The following is a 20,859-nucleotide window of genomic DNA, read 5'->3' on the forward strand; positions in this document are numbered from 1 at the left end:
GATTTTTCTACTTCATAATAAAAAAAAGTCAAAATAATGAGAGGCTTTGAGCTTCTGTGTTACACCCCACCAGTATCTGGGCAACATAAAGAGCAACATAGGGAGGTGCCTTATAGAAGTTTTTGGCTGGTGCTTTTTCCCTTACACCATGTCAGGTTGTTTTGGTTTTGTACTTGTGCTTCAGAAGGTTTTTTCAGAGGGGTGACTGATGTTTCTGTGCCATCCTGCTGATTACCCACGTCTGCTTCTTTTCCCCCAGCACCGTGTCAAATTTAGGGTGATTCAAGATTTCTTTTGGGTTTTTTTGGGGTGGGATTAACCCGGTCCCTATTCCTGCTCTCCTTCATTCTCCATGCAGTGACTTTCCTTCCAATTTTGTTCCTTCCTAAGCTAACAGAGGCTGGCATGTGCAGAGCTTGGCTTATGGCCGACACAAGGGGGAAGGAGAGGTCACTGTGGCTTCCCACTCCCAGTCCTTCCTTACAGGCAGCAAAGAAAACCATGGGGAAAAGCCAGTTACAAGCCATGCTCGTGCCCTTCAGCATCTCTCAGCCCGGCCTGTACACTCAGCCAGGGCAGGGACAAATTCAGACCTGACTCTGACATTCCTCAGCTGATGGGGTGTTAGGTCCAAAAGGTAGTTCTTGATTTCCCAGTCAAATATTTTATGGACAAGTGTAAAGCTGGAGCAAGTTACTCCATGCAGTGGTTAAGGTTTTAATAGCTCTTAAGTAATAAAAACAGCAGAACTGCTTCCAGAGAGTACCAGGGAATCAAGTCTAAATGTAATAAAGGTCTTTCCTTCGTTACAGTGGATTGCAAAGTGTTTTGTGGCTTGTGGTTACACAGAGCAGAGAGTCTGTGGATCCTTCTGAACTAAATCTTTATTACATGGTGTGATTGCAGCTGACTGGACTTCACATCTATGAGTCCCCTCCTGAGGAAGGGTAGTCTTGTGTCAGCGAGCCAGGACTTCATATTGGTCCGAGAGTGGCAAAGATTATCCTCCTTTAAGACGTGAGCCAGAGACTGGGTGCTAGAAAAGATCCCTGGCCAGGCTCAGACACGAGATGAATTCAAGAGAAGACACACCAGACTGGTGCCCAACAGACCCTGCAGCCACAGGAGAAAGAGGACAGACTGTAGCAGTCTGTTGCAATTGGACAGTTGCAACTGGACAAGGGATGATGGTTTTAAGCTAAAAGAGAGTAACTTAGAGTAGATATAGAGTCTTGTAGGGATCTGTCTTGATCAAAGACTATTAGACTCTGCCCTCCAGTGTTTCACTTTCATTTGGATTACAGACAATCTGAAGCTGAGTCTGTTGTGGGGATTTTCACGCAAATGCCTCTGAGATTCAAGAGAGGTTAAAAGCTTAAATTAATTTCCATATCTCAGCTCATACCTTAATTTTTCTTTCTCTACTCTAGTGTGTTAACACTTCAGATTTCAGAAAAAGCCCTCTTTATTTTGGGAGTGGAGAAAGACTTGTGGATGGGATGAGGGAGCATCCTTGGAGGATGCTGATGTCAGGCTTACACTTCGTGTGTGGAGGCTACAGCTCACCACCTTTATTTCCTGTGGTGGTACCTATAATGCAGAAGGTAGGTCCCATGCTGAGCTAACTGAGCACCATGAGCTGTCCTATCCACTGCTACTAAAAACTCTCACTCCAGTTGTTAACTTTTTCCAGGTGATTTTCTAGCAGGAGTTACTCTGCTGTCCACCTTCGGGAAGACAGACCGGCTGGTGTGGCCTGGACAAAGGGGCTGCTTTGCTAAAGGACCATGTTACACCACTGCATAACTCAACCCAATTAGTGCAAGGCTGCCTGGGCCTTAATTGGGCCTGACACGCGCCTGCTGAAAGAGATTCCCCAGGAATTAAAGCGCTACTTCTCTAGTTTGAGTTGGCTGGTGATGTGAAACATGACATGATTTTTTGAGAATTTTCTGCACTTACCATGAAACAAATCTGCCACAGGTATCAAGCAGGCTTTGTGTTGGGGCTATAATCATATTACAAATTGAACGCTTCCACATGTGCGAACTGGCACATCTACCCTCGGCTATCTCACATGTATCTGCCCCAAGGTACAGATGCTGAGGTCTTGACACAGCATAATATAGACCTAAATATATTTTCCAGATTGCCTTAGCACATGCTAATGAAAATGAGGAGTAAAAGGCCCCAAAGAAGCAGCTGTTTAAAATTTTCTTCAATCCCCAAAAATCAACTTCTTAATTACTGATAATTTAAGCATCAAAATCACCACTAACCCTCTTTTCCCACCAGACCCTCCCAAGCTGGGAGGCCTGCTCTAAGACTCTCGGGCAAAACTTTCTCTTAGAAGTGTAACATTTCATCAAATATCTTTAGCCCTTCTGGAATTAATTAGTATTAAAATAAAGCAGGGAAAAGGCAGGAGCCTCCTGGAGGTGCCTTCTCTCAGACCCCCTGCTCAGACAGCCAGAGCAGATACTGCTAAAGCTCCTTATGTCAGAATACTTTTATATTTTCACAGCACCTATTGCAATAAAAGGTTCCCCAGACTTCCCCAAATGGATTTATAGATATAAATAGCTTCAACTGTCATTAAAATGTGGACACTCTTGGTTAAAAAAAAAAAGAGGCTCTGCTTCCAACACGCAAAAGGATCTGTGTTCAGTCTGGTTTATGTTCACATCCAGGTGGGCAACCAGTCCCAAAATCTAGGCAGTAGTTTCAGGATAAAGGCTTCAGTCTTGCAGGAGGTACCACAAGTTCCTGAATCCTGGCAGTGGGGCCTCTTTCCAGGGATTACTTAACTGTTAGTCTGATTAAAATCTAAATTCTGGGACAATTTTGCTGAAAATTGTTTTCCTCTAGCAGCAAATGAGTCTGAGTTGGGGAAAAAATAAGTAACAGAAGAGGAATACAGTATTTATTTTTTACTTTTTACTTGATGTTCACCATCTCCCCAGGCTTCATTACATGACACTGAACTGTAGAGCTGAGCTTTTCCTAAAGCTGGCACCATTTACTCTATAGAAACAAAAGTTGAATTAATCAGGCTCTTGGAAGCCTCAGACTAGGTGCACTCACAAACCTACAGAGCCATTCAATGGGATGGGAGACAGGATGGTTTTGGCCAGGCTGCAGGATACATTTTTCCCCTAACTGGAGTCCTGGCAAGGTACACGGGCTTTGACATGGAGAAAGGGGTTTCTGTTTGCTGCCGGATACCTTTGTTTTGTTTAAATCATTACTGGAAGCATCTTTAACTTTTCCACACCAGTCTTTGACTGACCAACAAAACCACAACTGAGACTAAATATAGCTGAAGGCAGAGAATGCAGCGGAACCATCCAGGAGCTCACAGCGATTCTCCGTCTGAGTAACAGAGACCTGACAGAAAGTTTTAAAGTTCAAGACACGCATGGAGCAACGGGCCAAACTGAATCACTGAGCAAAAGCAGCCTCACAAATGCTTTTATAATAACTTCCCCTCCCATTACTCCACAAATGTACCTATTAAAAACAGCAGCTGACACGGGAACAGCGACTGGGACCCACAGTGGTATCGAGGAGCTGGGCCAGGGTGAAATATTGATTAATCATCTTGTCATGCTGGGGCTTTGTTAGGTTCTGCAGATAGGAATTGAGGGGGTAATGTGCAGCTCCTCCATGTAGTAAGGCTGCTGGATCACATGGGAATGATTTGCTGAGTTACAGAGAACTACTACAGTGGGGTGAACAGTAGGATGATGCTGAAATAAGCTGAAAGGTTTTTAGAAATTGGCCTTTTTTTTTTTTTTTTTCCCCTCTTAAAAAAATAAAATCACTGTAGCAGAAAGACAGAAACCTTAGTCCTCACTCAACAATGTCTGCAACTGGACAAGTGCATGTGTGGTCCATCAGGAAGGGTATGACACAAAAATTACCCAGTTTTCTTTGTTTACTGGGGGATTAGATGACTAATTAAATCTCGGTTTGCTCTTCAGCTATTCCTCTGGGTGAATAACTCTAGCACTGAGAAAAGGCAATGAACATCAAGGTCATGGTAAGGGACCTGCAGAGAGTTGGAGGACTCTTTGTGATATTACAGAAATATATTTCATTCCCTCAGCTCATCACATGCCATCGGCAGGGCTGCTGGGTGGGATATTTTGATAAGAAAATACCAAATTCCAGGCACCCAGTGGGAAAAACAACTCAGGGATTGGATGAGTGGCAACATTTGCTCCTTAATAGTCAACAGACCTGGTTATGGGCAGGTTAAACTAACCCTGCAGCTCAGCTCAAGGAGTACTTTCCCTGACAGGTATATGATGCGTGTGCTACTGTAACCCAGAACATTAAACCCAGGGGAGACTGTCCCACCCTTTCTCCACCTCCCAAACCCCCTTTCATCTAGGGCAGGTGAGGGTAGAGCTGAAAAGAACTGTCATTCCATCAAATTAAAGGGGAAAATGATCTGGAAAGTTGTTTGCAGATAAAAAGTGACTTGATTAATCTATTTGTTCTCTTTATTTGGCAGAAACCTAAAACCAAGTTTCACGGTGACTTTAACTGCACTAAAAATAATAGCCTATTTATGCAATTATCTGCATGTACCTGGCCATTGCCTCAGGCCAGTGAAGTGAGTACAAGAATATGCATACAGGCTTTAATTTTTTATTTTTTTTTTCAGTTCTAGTTTGGGCTTCCTGCATGGAAACCATCAGCCTGTGCAGGAGGCTCTAGAGCCGAGACAGCAAACCAAAGGCAGCCCACACCTGTGCTTGCTGGGTTTGGGCTCAGCCTTGCCAATGCCCTTGTTGCTACAGGATGGTTACACATCTGGGCAGAAGGCAAGAGGGACACATACAGGTCATTCTGAAATGTAACTTAGGAATCTGGTGAACTCTGAGAGGTCTTTGTGTACTGACAGAGCCTGGAAGAGGAGCATCTCAGTCCTTCTGATGAGCAGAGCACTAAGATGGGCAGTTCCTGGGCCAATGCTGCCTTTCCTGACATCCCGCCTCCCCTGCTCCACAGGCTGCCCAGAAGCAGGGGTTTGGACCTGATCTCAAAGGGAACACAAAATAAAATACTTTTTTTTTTTCCCTTGTAGACTCTAAAGGCTCACTTCATGCACTTGGAGGCTTGTTTAGCTTCTCAGCTATGGGTTTTGATCATTCTGGTGAGTCAGTATTTCACTATGCACCATCCGAGACACTGCATCCCAACCCTGTTCCCACGGGCAGCAGGTGGGTGCAACATCAGCCCAAGCTCAAGGCTCCACAACTGTCTTTGAAGGTGACATCGCACCAATCCCTCCTGAAAAACCACTTAAAATATTCTTCTTTTCCAAAGTAGTGTTTTGAAACTTAGAGGATAGATCTAAATCCCTTCAACAGCCTGTTGAGAGGCTCTGGCTTGGGTCCTACATTGCACAGCCAAGTCCAAGACACCTCAGAGTGCCCCATCCTCTCGTTACCCTTATCCTCATCACCCCACAGACCCATCTTTGCTGCCCAGAACGCAGAAAAAAAAAGTGCCAATACTGCCCCAACCCAGAGAAAACCAAGACAATAAGGAAATAGATCCCTTCAGTTTTGTAGTCCTTTATTATTTTTTTTAAGTTGATCCTCCCATAGTAATGTACTGAAATGCGTAACAGTTACATTGTACAAAGCATTTAAAGAAAGTACCTCAACTTGCCGATTATTTCAAAATGAGATTATAAACAAAAGGAAAAATAAATCTGGTCCCTCACTAAAGGCCAAAAAAACCCCCAAAAAATAACTGAATACCTTCCGTTATTTATTTATTTTTTTTTTTAAAACATAAATTTGGAACACTTCATCTTACAAATAGGATTAACATGAACATAACATCACACAAGCTCGCAGACAACCAGCATAAAATATTGGGTACAGTTTTTTTAATCAGAAGAATCATGCTTTCATGAAGAAATTATAACTGTTTATACAATCGAATCAATTTACTGTATTACAAAAAAAAAACAAACTAAGTCGCATCTATTAGTTATTTAGTTCATTAAAAGGCAAAAAAATAAAATAAAAGAGGAATGTAAGAAAATTTCCAACACTGTTTTGCACTCCCATATACACAGATCAGTTCACCTCACTTTTTTGGAAGTACATGGGTGCCTTACATCGTAACGCAGTGGGGGACTGGAGCAGTGCTGTTTGTTACAGGAACAGTGCTATTGTAATCAACAAACAATCGTTTGCCAACAAATAAATACATGGTACACACAACACAAAGAAGAAATTAAGAGGGTAGGGGGGAAAGGAAACAATACAACAAAATAGTGACATGATTGTCGAAAATTAAAATCTCCTTACAATGATTCGAACTAGTGGTGCTGTCGATGAACGCGGTGCTTTCACGGAATTATCTGGATGATTTAGCTTCTTGGAGTAGTGAACATTCATAGTTTACAATATACACAAGCCTCTTATGTATTGTTTCTCAGAGTTCTTTCTTTTTCTGTCTTTTTTTTTTTCTCCTCGTTTTTCCTTTTTTTTTTTAACAATGCAGTTGAGAAGGCAAAAGAATTACGGAGAGAACAAAATATTCCCTGTTACTTCTTTCTACAATTACGATGGATAGTGTGCATTTGATAGAACTATTTTCTTTCTTTGAAGGGCTAAAATGCATAAAGCTTTAATGAAGAGATTTGTACATAAAAGCAACTGTTCCCAATCCTGTGTCAAACTATCTTATACAAAAAGAAAATCAATTCAGTTCCTACTTTAAAGGAGTGCCCATGTGTGTATCAATGCAGTCTTAACCCTTCTGCCCCTGCCCCTCAAAGCCGGGTGAACTGGAAGACACTTTTTCCCGGCCCCGTTTACATAATCCACTGAAACTTTTTTTTTATTTTTAAGTCGCATTGATCCTCCAGAAGTCAGCAGCTGCCTTTGCTGTGCAAAACAAAATATTGAGAATAAATAGTTTCTTTTCTTTTTAAAATTATTCAGTTTAAGGTCACCGGACTTTAAATGAGTGACCCTGCAGATTTATAAGGCATTCTGCTCAGCAGTCTTTTTAAATAGTCATATATGAAAGAGCCATGCTACTGGTTTGGACTTGGTCCCATTCTCGGTAAGACTTCACACTGTCATACGTGACTGATGGACTGAATGGCGCTGGATTCCGCGGCGGCTCTCGCCATACTGTGCCACATGTTGGGAGAACTGTGGGATGCAGAATGAAGGGAGTCCTTGTCGGAGAGAGAGAGCATCATGGCATACGCCTGGATGGGGACAGAAGAAGGACAAAGAGGTCACGATCCCGCGGCGCCGATCTGAGCTTGGACCGGTGCCACCCCCACCCCGTCAGGCTACAGCCACTGTTCTCAACTTATTTTAAAACAAAATGAAAATGCATTAGGTAAAACCACTGTCAAGCCTTTCACCGACACTTTCGACTCACTAATAGTAATAATAATTTCTTCTTTCATCTGGTTTCACAAAGCTCTGAGAAACCTTTGATAGTAGACAAGGTCCCAAAGTCTCCTTTGCCTTCAGATTCTTGGCACAGGAGCCTCTTTTCAAGAGCATGAGGAATCACATTATCCCTTGGCTGGTCCTGTACTTCACCAGGGTCTCCTTTGCTGACCTTTCCTACATGCATATTCTGCAGTTTTTAAAACAGGAATCTTTTAGAGGGGGTAAAAAGACCCTCTAAAATATTTTAAAAAAATGTTTAAAAATATTTTTAAAAATTGTAAGAAATAGCACTAGGATATAATTTTAGTTATTGCTGTTTGTAAAACACACTGAGGACCTTAAGGTGGTAACATCCAACAGGTTATCAAAAAAAATACCAAAAAGCTAAGCCAGCCAGAAGATCAAGTCACATCCCTGGGAGGCAGCAGCTAAACTCCACAGCATCAGCATGACCACACCGGCTGTCTGAGAGCAGGGTGGGGCTAGTTCTTACCATGGCATTTCAGTGGGTGGCAGGCAGGAACAAAAACAGCAAAAAAACTAAGAAAAAAGTACGGAAATCCTCCATTCTCAGGGACCCAAGGACCCTGTCATGTCTCTGGGGTGCAGTGGGAGCAAAGGGGGAGTCGGGGCAGCCTGAGGTTTGTGGACATGGAGCACAGTCCCATTTGACTAAGCTGGAACAACCCTGCCTGCCACACACTAAATCCTGTGGGTATCTGGTGACAATAACACTTTAACTGAGTTAAGCTTTTACCTGGGATTTGGATTTCCTGTACAACGGTTGCTTGAGGTCCTCTGGCAGCTGGGAAGCATTGAAAGCTGCCAATTCAGCTTCACTGTATTGATTTTCTTCCATTTTCCTCATTTTGAGGCTATCTGTGAAGTGCCTTATGTGGTCCAAAGCCGAAAGTCCAGTCTTATTATACTCCTCTTCCTTATACCTACAGAAACACCAGGGAGATTTTAATGTCAATTCAAAGATCCTCTCTGTGTTCCCTTGTCCTCTCAGATTTACACATCTGGGCATTTTCCCCTTTTTTCACATTCATAAACCCCCCTGGCTCATGGAATGGTGATCCTGAAATAAAAGGAATTCCCTTTTCTGTTCTAAAGAAAGGGTGGGAAGTGGGAGTGGGGAAGGGAGAGTTTGTTTCTCTCCTGGTGTCTCCACAGCCTTTCACAAGACCATTACAAGGGATCCAGGACGGTTCATGGAGCAGATAACGTCTCTCCCATGAAACTGTCTCACCCTGTTTCCTGTCTCACCCAGAACCTGACAATAGCTCCCCAAGCACAGTTAATTTTCCTAACAAGGGCTACAGATTGCATGGAGAGGCTGGAAGCAGGGCTGGTATTGACCCAAACACAGACGCACGTTGCTATTGTAACTGGGAAGTCGGCTACTCCAGACCGGTTCCCACGGCGCAGTTTGGGGTTGGCATCCTTGTATGGTTTATTGTTTTTATCCCACGCATTGGGCACACCAATACTCGGAAGGAACCAACCTGCCAGGGGAAGCTTTGCAGTTCATGTCCAAAGTACTTGTTTCCTCGTAATCCTCCTCCGGAGTCCCCTCGTGCATGTCACTCGTAACGGGCTCTTTGACTGCCTTCCCTCCCATTTCGCTCTCTTCATCCTCTTCATCCATCATTACTTCATCTTCTGCCTCTTCATCATCCAACAGATCTGAGTTCTGGCTGGCTACCATGGCTTTTTCATCCTTAAAGTGGCTGCCATTCATTCTGAAAGTACCAAAACAAAGCCGAGCTATCAACACAAATCAGATATGAAAGCTCCTCACCAGCAGACACTCGGAGGCAGATCTGAAAAGGATCTGTCCCAGCAGAATAAAGTGATTTCTGTATTTTTTATCTTGCTTGGCTTCAGACATTCAGGCAGCATTGGAGAAAATTCCACTCAAAAATCAGTGGGACATTACAGCACCATCAGCATGGGATTTTCCTGTTACCCTGCTAAAACTACTGTTCAAGCAGAGGTATGTTCAGATATCCATTCCAAATTTTCTCACGCATTATTTCATCTCATGTTTCCAATCATACATGTAGTCTGGGCAAAACAACTCACTGCCTTTTAACAGGAGCTGTAGGGGCCAAGAAACGCTGAAAATCAGATCCGGCATTTTTAAAAAAAATGACATCCAATACCACATTCAGAGTTTTAAAGTCAAAATTACATGCATAATTAATTTTGCACGCTACCACCCATTTGGAAGCCATACTGTTTCACTGAATGTATGGATTTCACACATGGGAACCTAAGGGACTTGAGCTGAAGACCTGAAGAGTGGTCTGCAATATTCCTCCACGCTGAACCAGATTATGAACTGATTTGAAGGGCAAGAAGTAATGAAAAGAAAGGTCATATAGCATTTTAAGTGCATTTATTCTTACTAAATGAGTAATTGCAGCAATACACACACGGAAAACCATTTGGCCTACGCGCTGTAATTACGTTGTCCTTTGCTTTCAGACAATGACTTCTCTTAACTACTTCCTATGGGATTTTTATCAAGGACATAATACCCACGCTGAAGTAGGGGCTCGTTTGGAAATGGTCGCAGTCCTGTAGGGTTTGGAGCATCCAGAACTGCATTGCATCCACCACATTAAATGGGAGCTAAAGAAACTCAGCACCACCACGTCAACAAACGCCCATCCAGAGGTACTCGTGGTGTGAACAGGCTGCACTCGGTGGAGCCCCCCAAATTCATGCTACCAGTCTATCTGCTCTGCCACATTATGTAGCACAGAGGCCTTGATTCATCTATTGTTCTCATTGTGCAAAAGGTCCTTAACTCTTCCAGGAATACAGTTACAAAAATGGAAACGTTACTGTCGGCACGAAGTTTGCTTCAGATTCCGTGTGCTTCAAACTGTGTGGAACAATATAGGATACACGAAAAGCTGGAGCAAGATAAGATGAGCCCTTCCAGCCTGGTTGGGTTTTAATGTGTGACTTGCTGCTGCAACATACGGACTTTCTGAAGAGTGTACGCAAGCAAAGCTGGTTTCTTACAAAACAGCATCGCCCTCCTAAATATAACAGAGTTTTATCTGTTTTCCGAGCAAATTCCAACTGATTGTCATGAGTTTAGTACTGCACTTAAAAAGTGCTCTAGGGAATGGTCTGTCTTTATAGCACTATCAAAAAATCTGAGGTTGTGCAGAGCAGGGAGAGCTGAAGCAGCCACCCCTCTCTAAGATCATCAGAGCAATATCTCTTTATCATCTTTTATTTAAACAGGCAGAAATAAGAAATTGTTGAGCACAGTTTGGGCTGCCAACTTGCTTGTTATGCTCAATTGAGGCTGCTAGAAATGAAAGGGAGATGGACTACAACCAAAGTAACAAAAGCCATGTGATTAAGAAAACAGATTCTCTAATTATGCTTTCAAATGCAGCAATTTGCCAGGGATAAAATATCCGTCAAGAGCAGTCTGAAGTGCCAAATTTAGAAAGGAAACACTGCACAACCCAGCAACCTTTCCACTTTGCTGACTTCCTGTCGGAGGACATGTTGAGACCAGATGTGCGAGGAAAAAAATCCCAAACCCTCATTGCCAATCAAGATGGAATGAAATTTGAATATGCATGTAATCACTTAATCCAATACTTTTGTGGAAATTGTGTTATGTCCACCATTTTTATCCCTTCACAAAGGCATGTGGAAATTGAGGAGACAGCGAAGTTTGTCACCAACAGTAAGAATTTTTTGATGTTGATAATGAAATGCCAATTCAAGAGGGCAAATAATGCATAATGCAACACCAATCCCAAAGAAATATGTGGGGCTCATGTGCGTATCCATCCCACAGCCTTTTCTGCTTAGCTGTACTTTTATTAGCTGAAAATATTTAGAGGTGGTCTCTCTTCTGTTAGTTCAGAAGAATTCAAACACCCATATACTTAATAAATCTTGGTAGAAAAAAATTCTCTCACATGTTGGAGCACTGTGGACTACCAACGCCTACCCACAGCCTCACGGGCTTTTGGCTAGTCAGCATCTTTCTTGGGATTGAGTTACTTACGGGAAAGGACTTTCAGTAACAACCTTTCATTTGACCCAAGAATTTAGCTTAGTCTACTTTATTAATTACACATTTATATTGCACTTAAATCCTGAGGCTCCATACATTTAGCCACAGGATGTAGAATTCACCTGTTCTGCCGCGATTGTAAAGTGAAGGAATTTTCCAACAGACTCAAGTGAATGATGGGAACCTGAAACGGAGAGCTCCTGATACAAGGAGAAATGTGTTCACAGACAGAACCTTCCGTCCAGCATCTGCCACCTGGAATATTTTCATGCATGATGGGGAGAGAACCGACACATTTCTTTCCATAAGACACCAAAATGACCACTGAAGCAACCAGATTCTAAAATAACTCTGGCTCCAGACATCATCAAAAGTGAGAAATCAGGCTTAGTATGCAAAATTGGAAAAGGAGCAGTGGCACCTTTTGAATGCAGATCAGACACAACTCACCTCTCCTCTGAGTTTCGGGGGGACTGGTTGCTGTGGTTGCTGTTTCCAATAAAATTCCTAATTTCTGTGAAGTAGGAGTCTTCCTTGTCGTCAAGGATTGCCCCTGTGCTTTCCAGTTCTGAGTGAGGTGAAGATGTTGCAGTACCTTAAAACAAAACACATGACTTCTGTTGCTGGTCTTTTATATTTTCTGTATTTAACTATTTAAATCAAAATGAAATTGAAACTATGGTTAAAATGGGTGAGAGCCAGAAAAAGTTGGTCATAGTGATCTATCAGCTTTTGGCCATAAAACCAGCAATTAGAAGGGAAGTATATTACCCAAGGGCAGAGGTGGTTTCCAGCCAAAATGACTGGTTGCATTCTGGGTGCCATTTCCATGGTTTATAATCGCTTTTGCCAAGTATCTATTTCAACATCTCCCTCCTGTCCCTTGTGATTCAAGGACTGTCAGTAACTGTCTTTGTTAGACCAATGGCTGAATTGAGCAAACAGAACGTCATTTAAGCTACTAATTATGCAGATTTGCTTATAATATGGAGCAGCCACTGAAATAATCACCCAGGTTCATTAGCACTGAGAGAGCAGTGACAGACGTCTTTCTCTGAGCATTGGGGAAGGGACAACTCTGGATTCACTGCCTGCACCTGGTTGTTTCCAATGAGGGGAAATGCAGACTGGAAGGACTGCAGAGAGGTTTTCATTAAACTCCGCAGATACCCAAACCAGAGCAATGACATCCCCTCCCTGCCGCTGCCTTTGCTGCTGCTGTGTGGTGACCGACCTGCTCTGGGCCTTGAGAGGCACCATTACCTCCATAATAGCCAGCACTTTTCAGCTCCTGACAGTGGGAATATTTTAGAAGGTGCCAAGAAAATCTTTTAGAGTGCCCCTTGAGACTCTAAATCTAGGACTCCCATGGAGAGCCAAGTGATTGCGGCGACGGGATTAAACCAATTTTCCCAGTCTGTTCTCAAAACGCTATGGTCGGCTTAATTAAAACCAAAAGAAAAGACATCATCCAGTGGTCTTAAGTTATACAAGGGGAGAGTTTATGCTGGGATTTTCAAAGCACTTTAAATGTCAGCAGAGCTTAGGCACTTACATATTTTCCAACAACCCCCCCCCCCTCAATCAGAGCAGGCAGCGCGGAGCCGCGTGTGCCTACTGACACCCGGCAGCACTGACAGTGAACGTGCAGCCCCTGGACATGGCACACAGGGCAAGCTGGGGAGGGAAGAGACACACATACCAGACATGTTCCCGTTCTCGTGCTTCTTTAGATGTCTGTCAAGATTGGTTTGTTGACCAAAACACCTGTCACACAAGTGACACTTGAATGGCTTCTCTTTATTGTGGATGTTACGCACATGTCTCTGCAGGTTAGAGGATATGCTGAAGGATCTGTCACAGTATTTGCATCTGCAAAAAAAAACCAAAACAAAACAAGTCGGTAGAAGAGGGTTTGTTAGTAACTGGAAATGTAAAATTTGTCCTAAGAGACATGAAGCACCTCCTGGGCTCAGTCTCAGTAGCCAACAGCAGTTCCTTGGTCCCTACTGAGGCACAATCCTCCCTGAAATAAAGACAAATTTTGGCTGTATAACTGGAGAGTTGTGCTCTTGGAATGGACACTTCATTTCTGTGGTTGGTTTTTCAGCTTTAATTCACATTAGACTTCATATTTTAAATACCGCCTTTAGGAATAAGCATAATATTTCAGAGTTAATGGTATCAAATTAGCTATGGTAATTGAGTCCCATGTTTTTAAAACTGTTGCACGCAAAGTTGGGAAGTTAGAAAACAGTAGAGCAATAACTCTATTGTTTCATGTGCTGCCAATACAATACAATTAAACACTTTTGGAAAAAACATGAAACAGATCTCTTCTAATGCTCAAATAAGGTAAAAAGGGCTATTTCTTTTCCTATTTTAAATTATGCTGTGTGATTAAATCTTTTCTTGAGGAATTAGCTTGCTCGATTGCTAATCCCAGAGGAAATTTGGTTATCTTGCAAAAACCAGCAATAAACAATCCCAACCTTTAATACCGTGCCAATGTGAGTAGTTTAGTCTATCACTCTGGTACCAGAGGCATCAATTTTCATACTCTGTAGCGATCTGGAGTCCCTAAAGCCTTTACTGTATTGCTCTTTAAGCCATTACTAAGTCATACTATAACTATTCCAAATTCTCTGGCTGGCAAGTAGCCAACAGTCTTCACCACTTTACTTTTTCAATCTTTTACTTCTCCCGTGCCTCTCTTACGCTTGTCAATGATGTCAAATTTTTTTTAGTGCTGAAATCGTCCATTATGCTACTAATTGCTTGTGGCTTTTATGCAGTGGACGGGTTTAACATGCATCAAGACTTTCCTTCAATAAAATCAGATGTGAATCTCATTTCCCAAAGAGACTAGAGGCAAAAAAACATATTGTTTCCTCACAAACAATGAGCTTACTCTGCTCTTTACAGCTCATAAAATGCAGAAATCTGTGCATTTGTTTTACTGGAACATGAACTGGCTTCTTTCCAGTTTAAATTAGTCTTTCATTTTCAATAAGGTGAAGCTTCTATACACATTTCTGCATCTGACTGTCCTGGATTCAGTATCACACACATATTCTTATCAACAGGAGAGTACACCCACACGGGTTTTTGGCGAAGCAGACCTCAGAAAGGATCCAGATTAGGCAGGAAACAAATAAATACAGTAACGCCTTTGCAACCGGGACTTTTCAGAAATCAGATGATTGACAAATCACCCAACTTCAGGCTGCAAATAACACCGCAGAACTCTAAGAAAAAACATTTTTGCAAGAGAAAATATGCCCATGAGCCCTATTGGACATCATTTCAATCACACTGCTTCAGCAGTGCCAGCCATCCCTCCAGCAAAGGCAGAACTTGTGGACAGTGCTGGGGAGCTGCCTCAGCCAAAAGAATTTCACTAACTAGGACCAAAAAACTCCCCCTTCATGCAGCTCCAACACTGAGTATCAGCATAGAATGCACAAAGAGACCAAAACGCAGCGGTGGGTCATCAATGCTAAGAAGGAATGGCTGGAGTTGGCCAAGAAAGGATGTTGAACACCCGTTCCTTGGCTTTATTCAGAGAATCCTGGAATACTTTGGGTTGGAAGGGACCTTAAAGATCACTTGACAACAGCACAGACAGGGGTGAGGGGTCGTGGTACCTATAGGGCTGCTCTCCAGTGTGCGTCCTCAGGTGACGTGTCAGGTTTGCAGATCTCGGGAAAATCTTGCCACAGTATCTGTGATAAGAGAAGGTTTGATAAGAGAACACAACCCTCAATGGCTTTGTCCCAGTTTGAGCTGCACTGGCTGCACAGCCCAAATGGAATCATTAATATATGGTACCATTGGCGCTGCTTTGGTGCAACAACATCCTAAATAAAAGCATTCAGCAAAAGTAAGGGATTGACACACACACATGACAATGGGACTGGAACTGCTGGTACCAACCAGCTTTGCTTGTGCATAAGGGAGGGATATATGAAAACACACTGATTTTAAAGATCACCCCAAGTTTCTAAGCTCACTAGGTGATTATCAGCCTCATTCAGATTTGGAATCAAGAGAATCTGTTATTAAAGCCTCGGATTTCTGCCTCCATGTAAGCAAATTTCAAACCTTTCAACCAATTCTACGTGTCAGCAAACGTGACACCATTCTGTGCATTGAATAGGATCAGAGCAGACAAGACTCAAAGACCTAATCCATCAAGGTATGTTTCTATAACAACATGTCTTGAAAGAAGGTGACATGTTTTCAAAAAGATCAGATAAACCGATATGCCAGTGTCAAACACCTGCACATTCTGGAGATGATATAGAGACCTAAATAACGCAATTTAAAAACCATTCTCCAAACTCAATAATATGTCACAGGAAAAATAATGGCCAAAAAAAATAATTATCCTGGAGTTCTCCCCCTTTGTTCAAGTAAAATATTAATATTCAGTTTATAATTGGCCCATTCTGTTAAGGACATTGAGCCCATTTTTTCATGGGGACAGAGCACACACAGCACACTCTTAGGTGAATGAGGGTGGTGGTTGCTCCACGTGATGACTTTGAAGATTGCATCCCCTCACTTTTACCATCCCATTTATTTTTCCACAACGTGATGTATAAGCCTTCAAAATACCCACACAGCCCAATTCCACTCTCCTTGACAAAGCTCCCATTCATTTTGGGTGCACGTTCAATGACTATCTTCATTGTGGGTTGTTTTTTTTTTTTTTTAAGTCTGTACACATGAGTCCTAATAAGTCATGTATTTTATCACCGATCCCTTTGGATATTAAAACCAGAAGCCTGAGAGAAAACACGTCTGTAGTTTATGATCAAAAAAATCAATAATGAAAGCGCACTTTCATATATGAAAGCGATGAGAAAATCTGGAAAAAAAGGATTGTTTATATAATAGTTTCCACCTCATTTATCAAACCGGTATGATACAGGGAAAACTCTTTGTTTCGTAACACCCATAATTTAATAAATAAGAACCGCAAAGGGAAAAGGTTTTTCGTGTTTTGTTGGGCACAGAGAGCGCTGAAAGTCTCAACGCTGTCCCTGTCAGAGACCCCCTGGGCGGGGGGGTTTGGGGAGTAGACTTACCTGCAGGTGTAGCGCTCCTTGCCCTTGCGCAGCAGGGTCTCGGGAAGGGCGCTCGGCGGCGCGCGGAAGTTGAACATGGATGGCACCGACTGGATCAGCTCGCTGGCCTCGGGCTTCAGGGCACTAAAGCTCTCCAGCTTTTCGGCCATGTTCTCTATAGCCGACATCTGCAAGAGAAGGGAGCACAGAACCCGTCAGGGCAAATACCACCGCGGCTTTCTGCTCTCACCAGGAACCTGAAATACGGAGAGCAGACACTGACAAGTGAAAAGAAACAGGGGAAAAAAAGCCAATGGAGAGCTGAAGTCTCAAAAATTACTTTAAGTGAGGTTGTGGCCAAGATGTTGTCCCACTTGGAATACTGCCACCTACAGTGGGTGCTGTCCTAATTGTTATAATGGAAAGCTGCTTCCACACAACATCTGAATCGGCCAGTGTTCATTCCTTCTTAAGTCCCAGCTTCTATAAAATTCCAGTTTTTGCAGTCGTGTTCTGTGGGTGTGTGCCCATGAGTCTCTGCATCCCATCTACTGAAAGCACTGGCCATTTTGACCAAATCAACAGAAACAATAATTGAATTCCTACATCTGTTTTCTTTAAGGACTTGCAGAAGACAATACTGCAAAGGAAACTTCATGAACACTGTAGCTCAACCAAGGGCTGTAACAAGCCAGATCCAGAGAGGCTCCATCAATATCTCAGCCACATCCAACCAACCATTCAGGCCAATTTTTTGCCCATCACAATCAAAGACCAAGAGATAAACTCATAAGAAATGAAGTTTTGGTGAGTTTGGTGCTCTGTATTTACATTACCTGTTAGATGTCTACCCTATTTTTCTACTACCTCTTAATATTCCTGCTCTGTCTTTAGTTGCTTGTAAATCCTCTGTGCTTTGGAATGTCTCCACCCTTGATTAGCTGTCTGTAATTTGCAGGGAGTGGGGATTAAATAATTTCTGGAGAATAATTTCCTTTAAGGTGTCTGGAACAGCCCACAAAAAATTCATCCAAAACCTCAAATATTGCCACTTGAAGAGTTCAAGAATGCTGCTGAGCCTACTGACAGGTGAGAGTAACCATCCACCCCTTTATAACACCACAAACAAACAAAAAGAAAGCATGCCAAGATCTCACCTACAGAGCACAAAAACCACAGCATGAGCCTGTACAATATCTGGCTTGAAAAGAAGAAGGAAATTTTATGAAAGACAAGATGCTGAACACTTCTCAGCTGGAACACCTCCACAAACCATTCTTTAAAATCCATAACAGACTGCTCTGACTGCTGGAAAATCGAAATTTTAATTGGAAGAATTGCACATTTGTTGGGGTTTATTTAATTTTATTTTAATTGGTGGAATTACACCTTTATCTCCTGGAATGACTATTTCCAGGCTGGTTAGCTCTGCCTTTGGCCTGGGTTGCTTTTTTCCCTTTAGCCTGTAGCCTGCCCTCTCATTTCATGCTCAGATTCCTAATGCTGAGTACAAATTGCAACGTACAGGGTACCACTGCCAATTTGCCAAATGTCTTTCATCAAACACGGTGAAAAAAATAAAAAATCTCAGAGGGAAGTCAAGATACATTTACTTGTCAGGCAACAAATGTGAAAGCATTGCGAGGCAGTAGGGGCTGCAAGCTCTGGGGTTTGATTCATAATCACTCAGCTGCTAAAACATTCTCCACAGATGCAAGTGGACAGCACATTTGTCAATATGAAGGATTTTGACATGTACTGATCACAGGCGTGAGATATGTAATGATGATGCTGCTGGGAGAGGAGGTAATTCTATCTCGGCACAGAGATGTCATTATCAACCCATACAACCCAACATTACCATATATTTCTTTTTATATGGCTCCATCTTTTCCTTTAGTCAGAATTGATTCTTAAAGCTTTTACAATAGTCATTCCACTGCCTTTAATTCCTTCTAATTGTTCCCTCCCACAAATTCACTCGTCTATTTTACAGTTGCTGAAAAGAAATGGTTTGAATGAAAAATGCCCTTTGGCCTTTGGGCTGATTAGCAGTGACAAGACAGTGCATGGGTTATGAAAGCACATATTTATGGTGAAGAATAATAAGGGTATTGAGAAGTATAATAAATGTTTTATTTATGTATATTTAATATTCAAGTCCGTTTCATTAGCTAGTGGGTTTAAATCATTTTTGGATCACCATTTCTCATGCACATGGTCCCCCCCCCCGTAATATATGAGAGCAACTATTTTCCCCCTTACATTTAAAATGGTTTAGTCATGCTGATTTTTTTTTTTTTAGTTCTTATTTCCAGGATTTTGCAGAGGAGAAATTGAGACTGATTCTCCTTTAATGTACAGCGATGCAGACCAGTGCTACCTCCAACACCGCCTCCAGGATTACATCAGTCCCAAAATACGTATGAAATCTGCACCTAATCTTAAATCCCTCATCCAGAGGAAACACAAGCACTTCCAATTATTTTAAAGTATTACCGCTTTCTAAAAATACGTTTCTCACCATAGGAATGACTATTGTGTTTTGGTCTGTTTTTCTCTAAAGCCTGATCTGTGCAGTTACCTGGAATGATTTATGTTTTTGAAGAACTGGACCAGCACCAACAGGAAGAGTTTGGCCTCACAGCTTTGCTGATACGAGGCACTGTCAGATAATCAGAACTGGTACTATCTGCTGGAGCTAGGGCTCACTAGAACTAAAACTGAGGCATTTTTCTTAACAAGTCCTGGAGTGTGTTCATGCTCAGAGCCTTCAGGATGTAAATACACATCATGAGATGAGCACCTGGGCTGTGGGGGTGTCTTCCAGCCCAGAAAATCTTGCCAGCACAGACCCACAACATGCTCTCCTTCACTTCACATGCAAGCAGACAGCCTCTGCTCATCAGTCTACTTGCAAAATACCAACCAAGCAATATGAAATCTGGGGGTTGGTCTCATCAAGGACCAGCTCAGGCACCAAAACCAAGCAGGAGTTCTAAACCTGTGACACAGATGTTTGGAAGGCAGTATCCCAGTTCCAAGCAGTGCCCCCAGGGGATGTGCAGGAGGGACAGACCTTCTTCCCAGTGTCTCCTGTCATGCCCCAGCACCAAGAGGTGCATGAGCACTAACTGGAGGCTGCATCTCACTTATGGTGTTAAATGGCCATCGGCTGCTGCTGCTCCCATTCACTTGACTAAGCCCTTTTCAAACCCATTTATATTTTTGTCGGAGAGAGTTCACCAATTTAATTAGGTGCATATGAAAAGATACTGGTTTTTGTTACTACCAAGGCTTTTTCCTGATAATGCAGCTGTGTGCACCTCTTTTTTTTTTTTTTGCTATTGTTAACACTAATGAATAACCACTCCTCATTCAGGTTCTGCTCACCATTCATGGGCTACGGAGCTGGGGCACAGCTCCCTCAGGCATCTTTTTCCAAGCTGAAAAAATCAAAATCTATTTAGTCTCTTTTTGTATGGAAGCTGTTCCCTACCTCTGATCACTATTGTTGCACTTTTCTGTGTCTTTTCTAATTCTATGTCCTTTTTGAGGGGGACTTTGGCTGTATTTAAGACCTGAAGGCATTATAACATAACAATGTTTTCAATTTCTTTCTGCTAAGCACTCAGAAGATATTTTCATAAAACTATCAACTTCAAGATCTTTTTCCTGAATGACATGAGTTAAGAGTCACACTTTCCCCTCGGTATTACTGGGTATTTACTGACATTGAGTTTTATTGCTGTTTTAATCCTGGTGACTCAGCTTTCTCTGACTGTTCTGCAAAATCTTCACAGACAGCTTTGGATTTGGCTATTCTCAGCAAACAGTCACAAACTCTGCTCTTTTCCTGATCATCCTTCTTCCTATGGCATTTACAGACATAGGCCATAGTTCAGAGCCCAAAGACACCCCAAGGTGGACTCAGTGACAATTTTCAATGACTGTAAAAATCACTACTTTATGCTTGCCCTTTTTCCTCGCCTTCTTTTTTTTAATGACTAAATATTAACCCAGGAGACGACTTTCCTGCTTCTGCATTGGAACTCCCTCTTTCAGCTGAAACACAACTGAAGTACCTCTTCCTCCTTCAAAACACCATTACTGCTGATGGCAAAGCAAGACGTGCCCCCGTAGGGGTTGTGTTGGCCATGGAGATGCTTCTGGTCATCAATCCTCCAAACCCCTGCAGCGAGTTGTTAGCGACAGTATATGTCCTGGGAGGCTAGGTGGGTGTTCATGGTCACCTCACCTCTCCAGGCATGGCCCCTGGGGA

General features: G+C 42.5%; 1 protein-coding gene across 8 annotated transcripts in view; it reads right to left on the bottom strand.

Annotated features, from left to right (window-relative positions):
- Positions 1 to 5,572: 5,572 nt before the first annotated feature.
- MECOM (MDS1 and EVI1 complex locus) overlaps positions 5,573 to 20,859 on the bottom strand; it is a 333,582-nt gene continuing 318,295 nt past the window's right edge. For all 8 annotated transcript variants that reach the window (XM_051781688.1, XM_051781691.1, XM_051781689.1 and 5 more), the window contains 7 exons: positions 16,599 to 16,765; positions 15,153 to 15,230; positions 13,208 to 13,377; positions 11,956 to 12,100; positions 8,954 to 9,190; positions 8,203 to 8,389; positions 5,573 to 7,249 (listed from right to left, as the gene is read on the bottom strand). In XM_051781688.1, the coding sequence (XP_051637648.1) occupies positions 7,115 to 7,249; positions 8,203 to 8,389; positions 8,954 to 9,190; positions 11,956 to 12,100; positions 13,208 to 13,377; positions 15,153 to 15,230; positions 16,599 to 16,765 (1,119 nt within the window). In that variant the 3' untranslated portion in view covers positions 5,573 to 7,114. The remainder of the gene's footprint in view (positions 7,250 to 8,202; positions 8,390 to 8,953; positions 9,191 to 11,955; positions 12,101 to 13,207; positions 13,378 to 15,152; positions 15,231 to 16,598; positions 16,766 to 20,859) is intronic.

The sequence above is a fragment of the Manacus candei genome, unplaced genomic scaffold, assembly GCF_025592945.1.
Source record: "Manacus candei isolate 608988 ecotype Guabito, Panama unplaced genomic scaffold, ASM2559294v1 h1tg000015l, whole genome shotgun sequence".
Classification (NCBI taxonomy): domain Eukaryota; kingdom Metazoa; phylum Chordata; class Aves; order Passeriformes; family Pipridae; genus Manacus; species Manacus candei.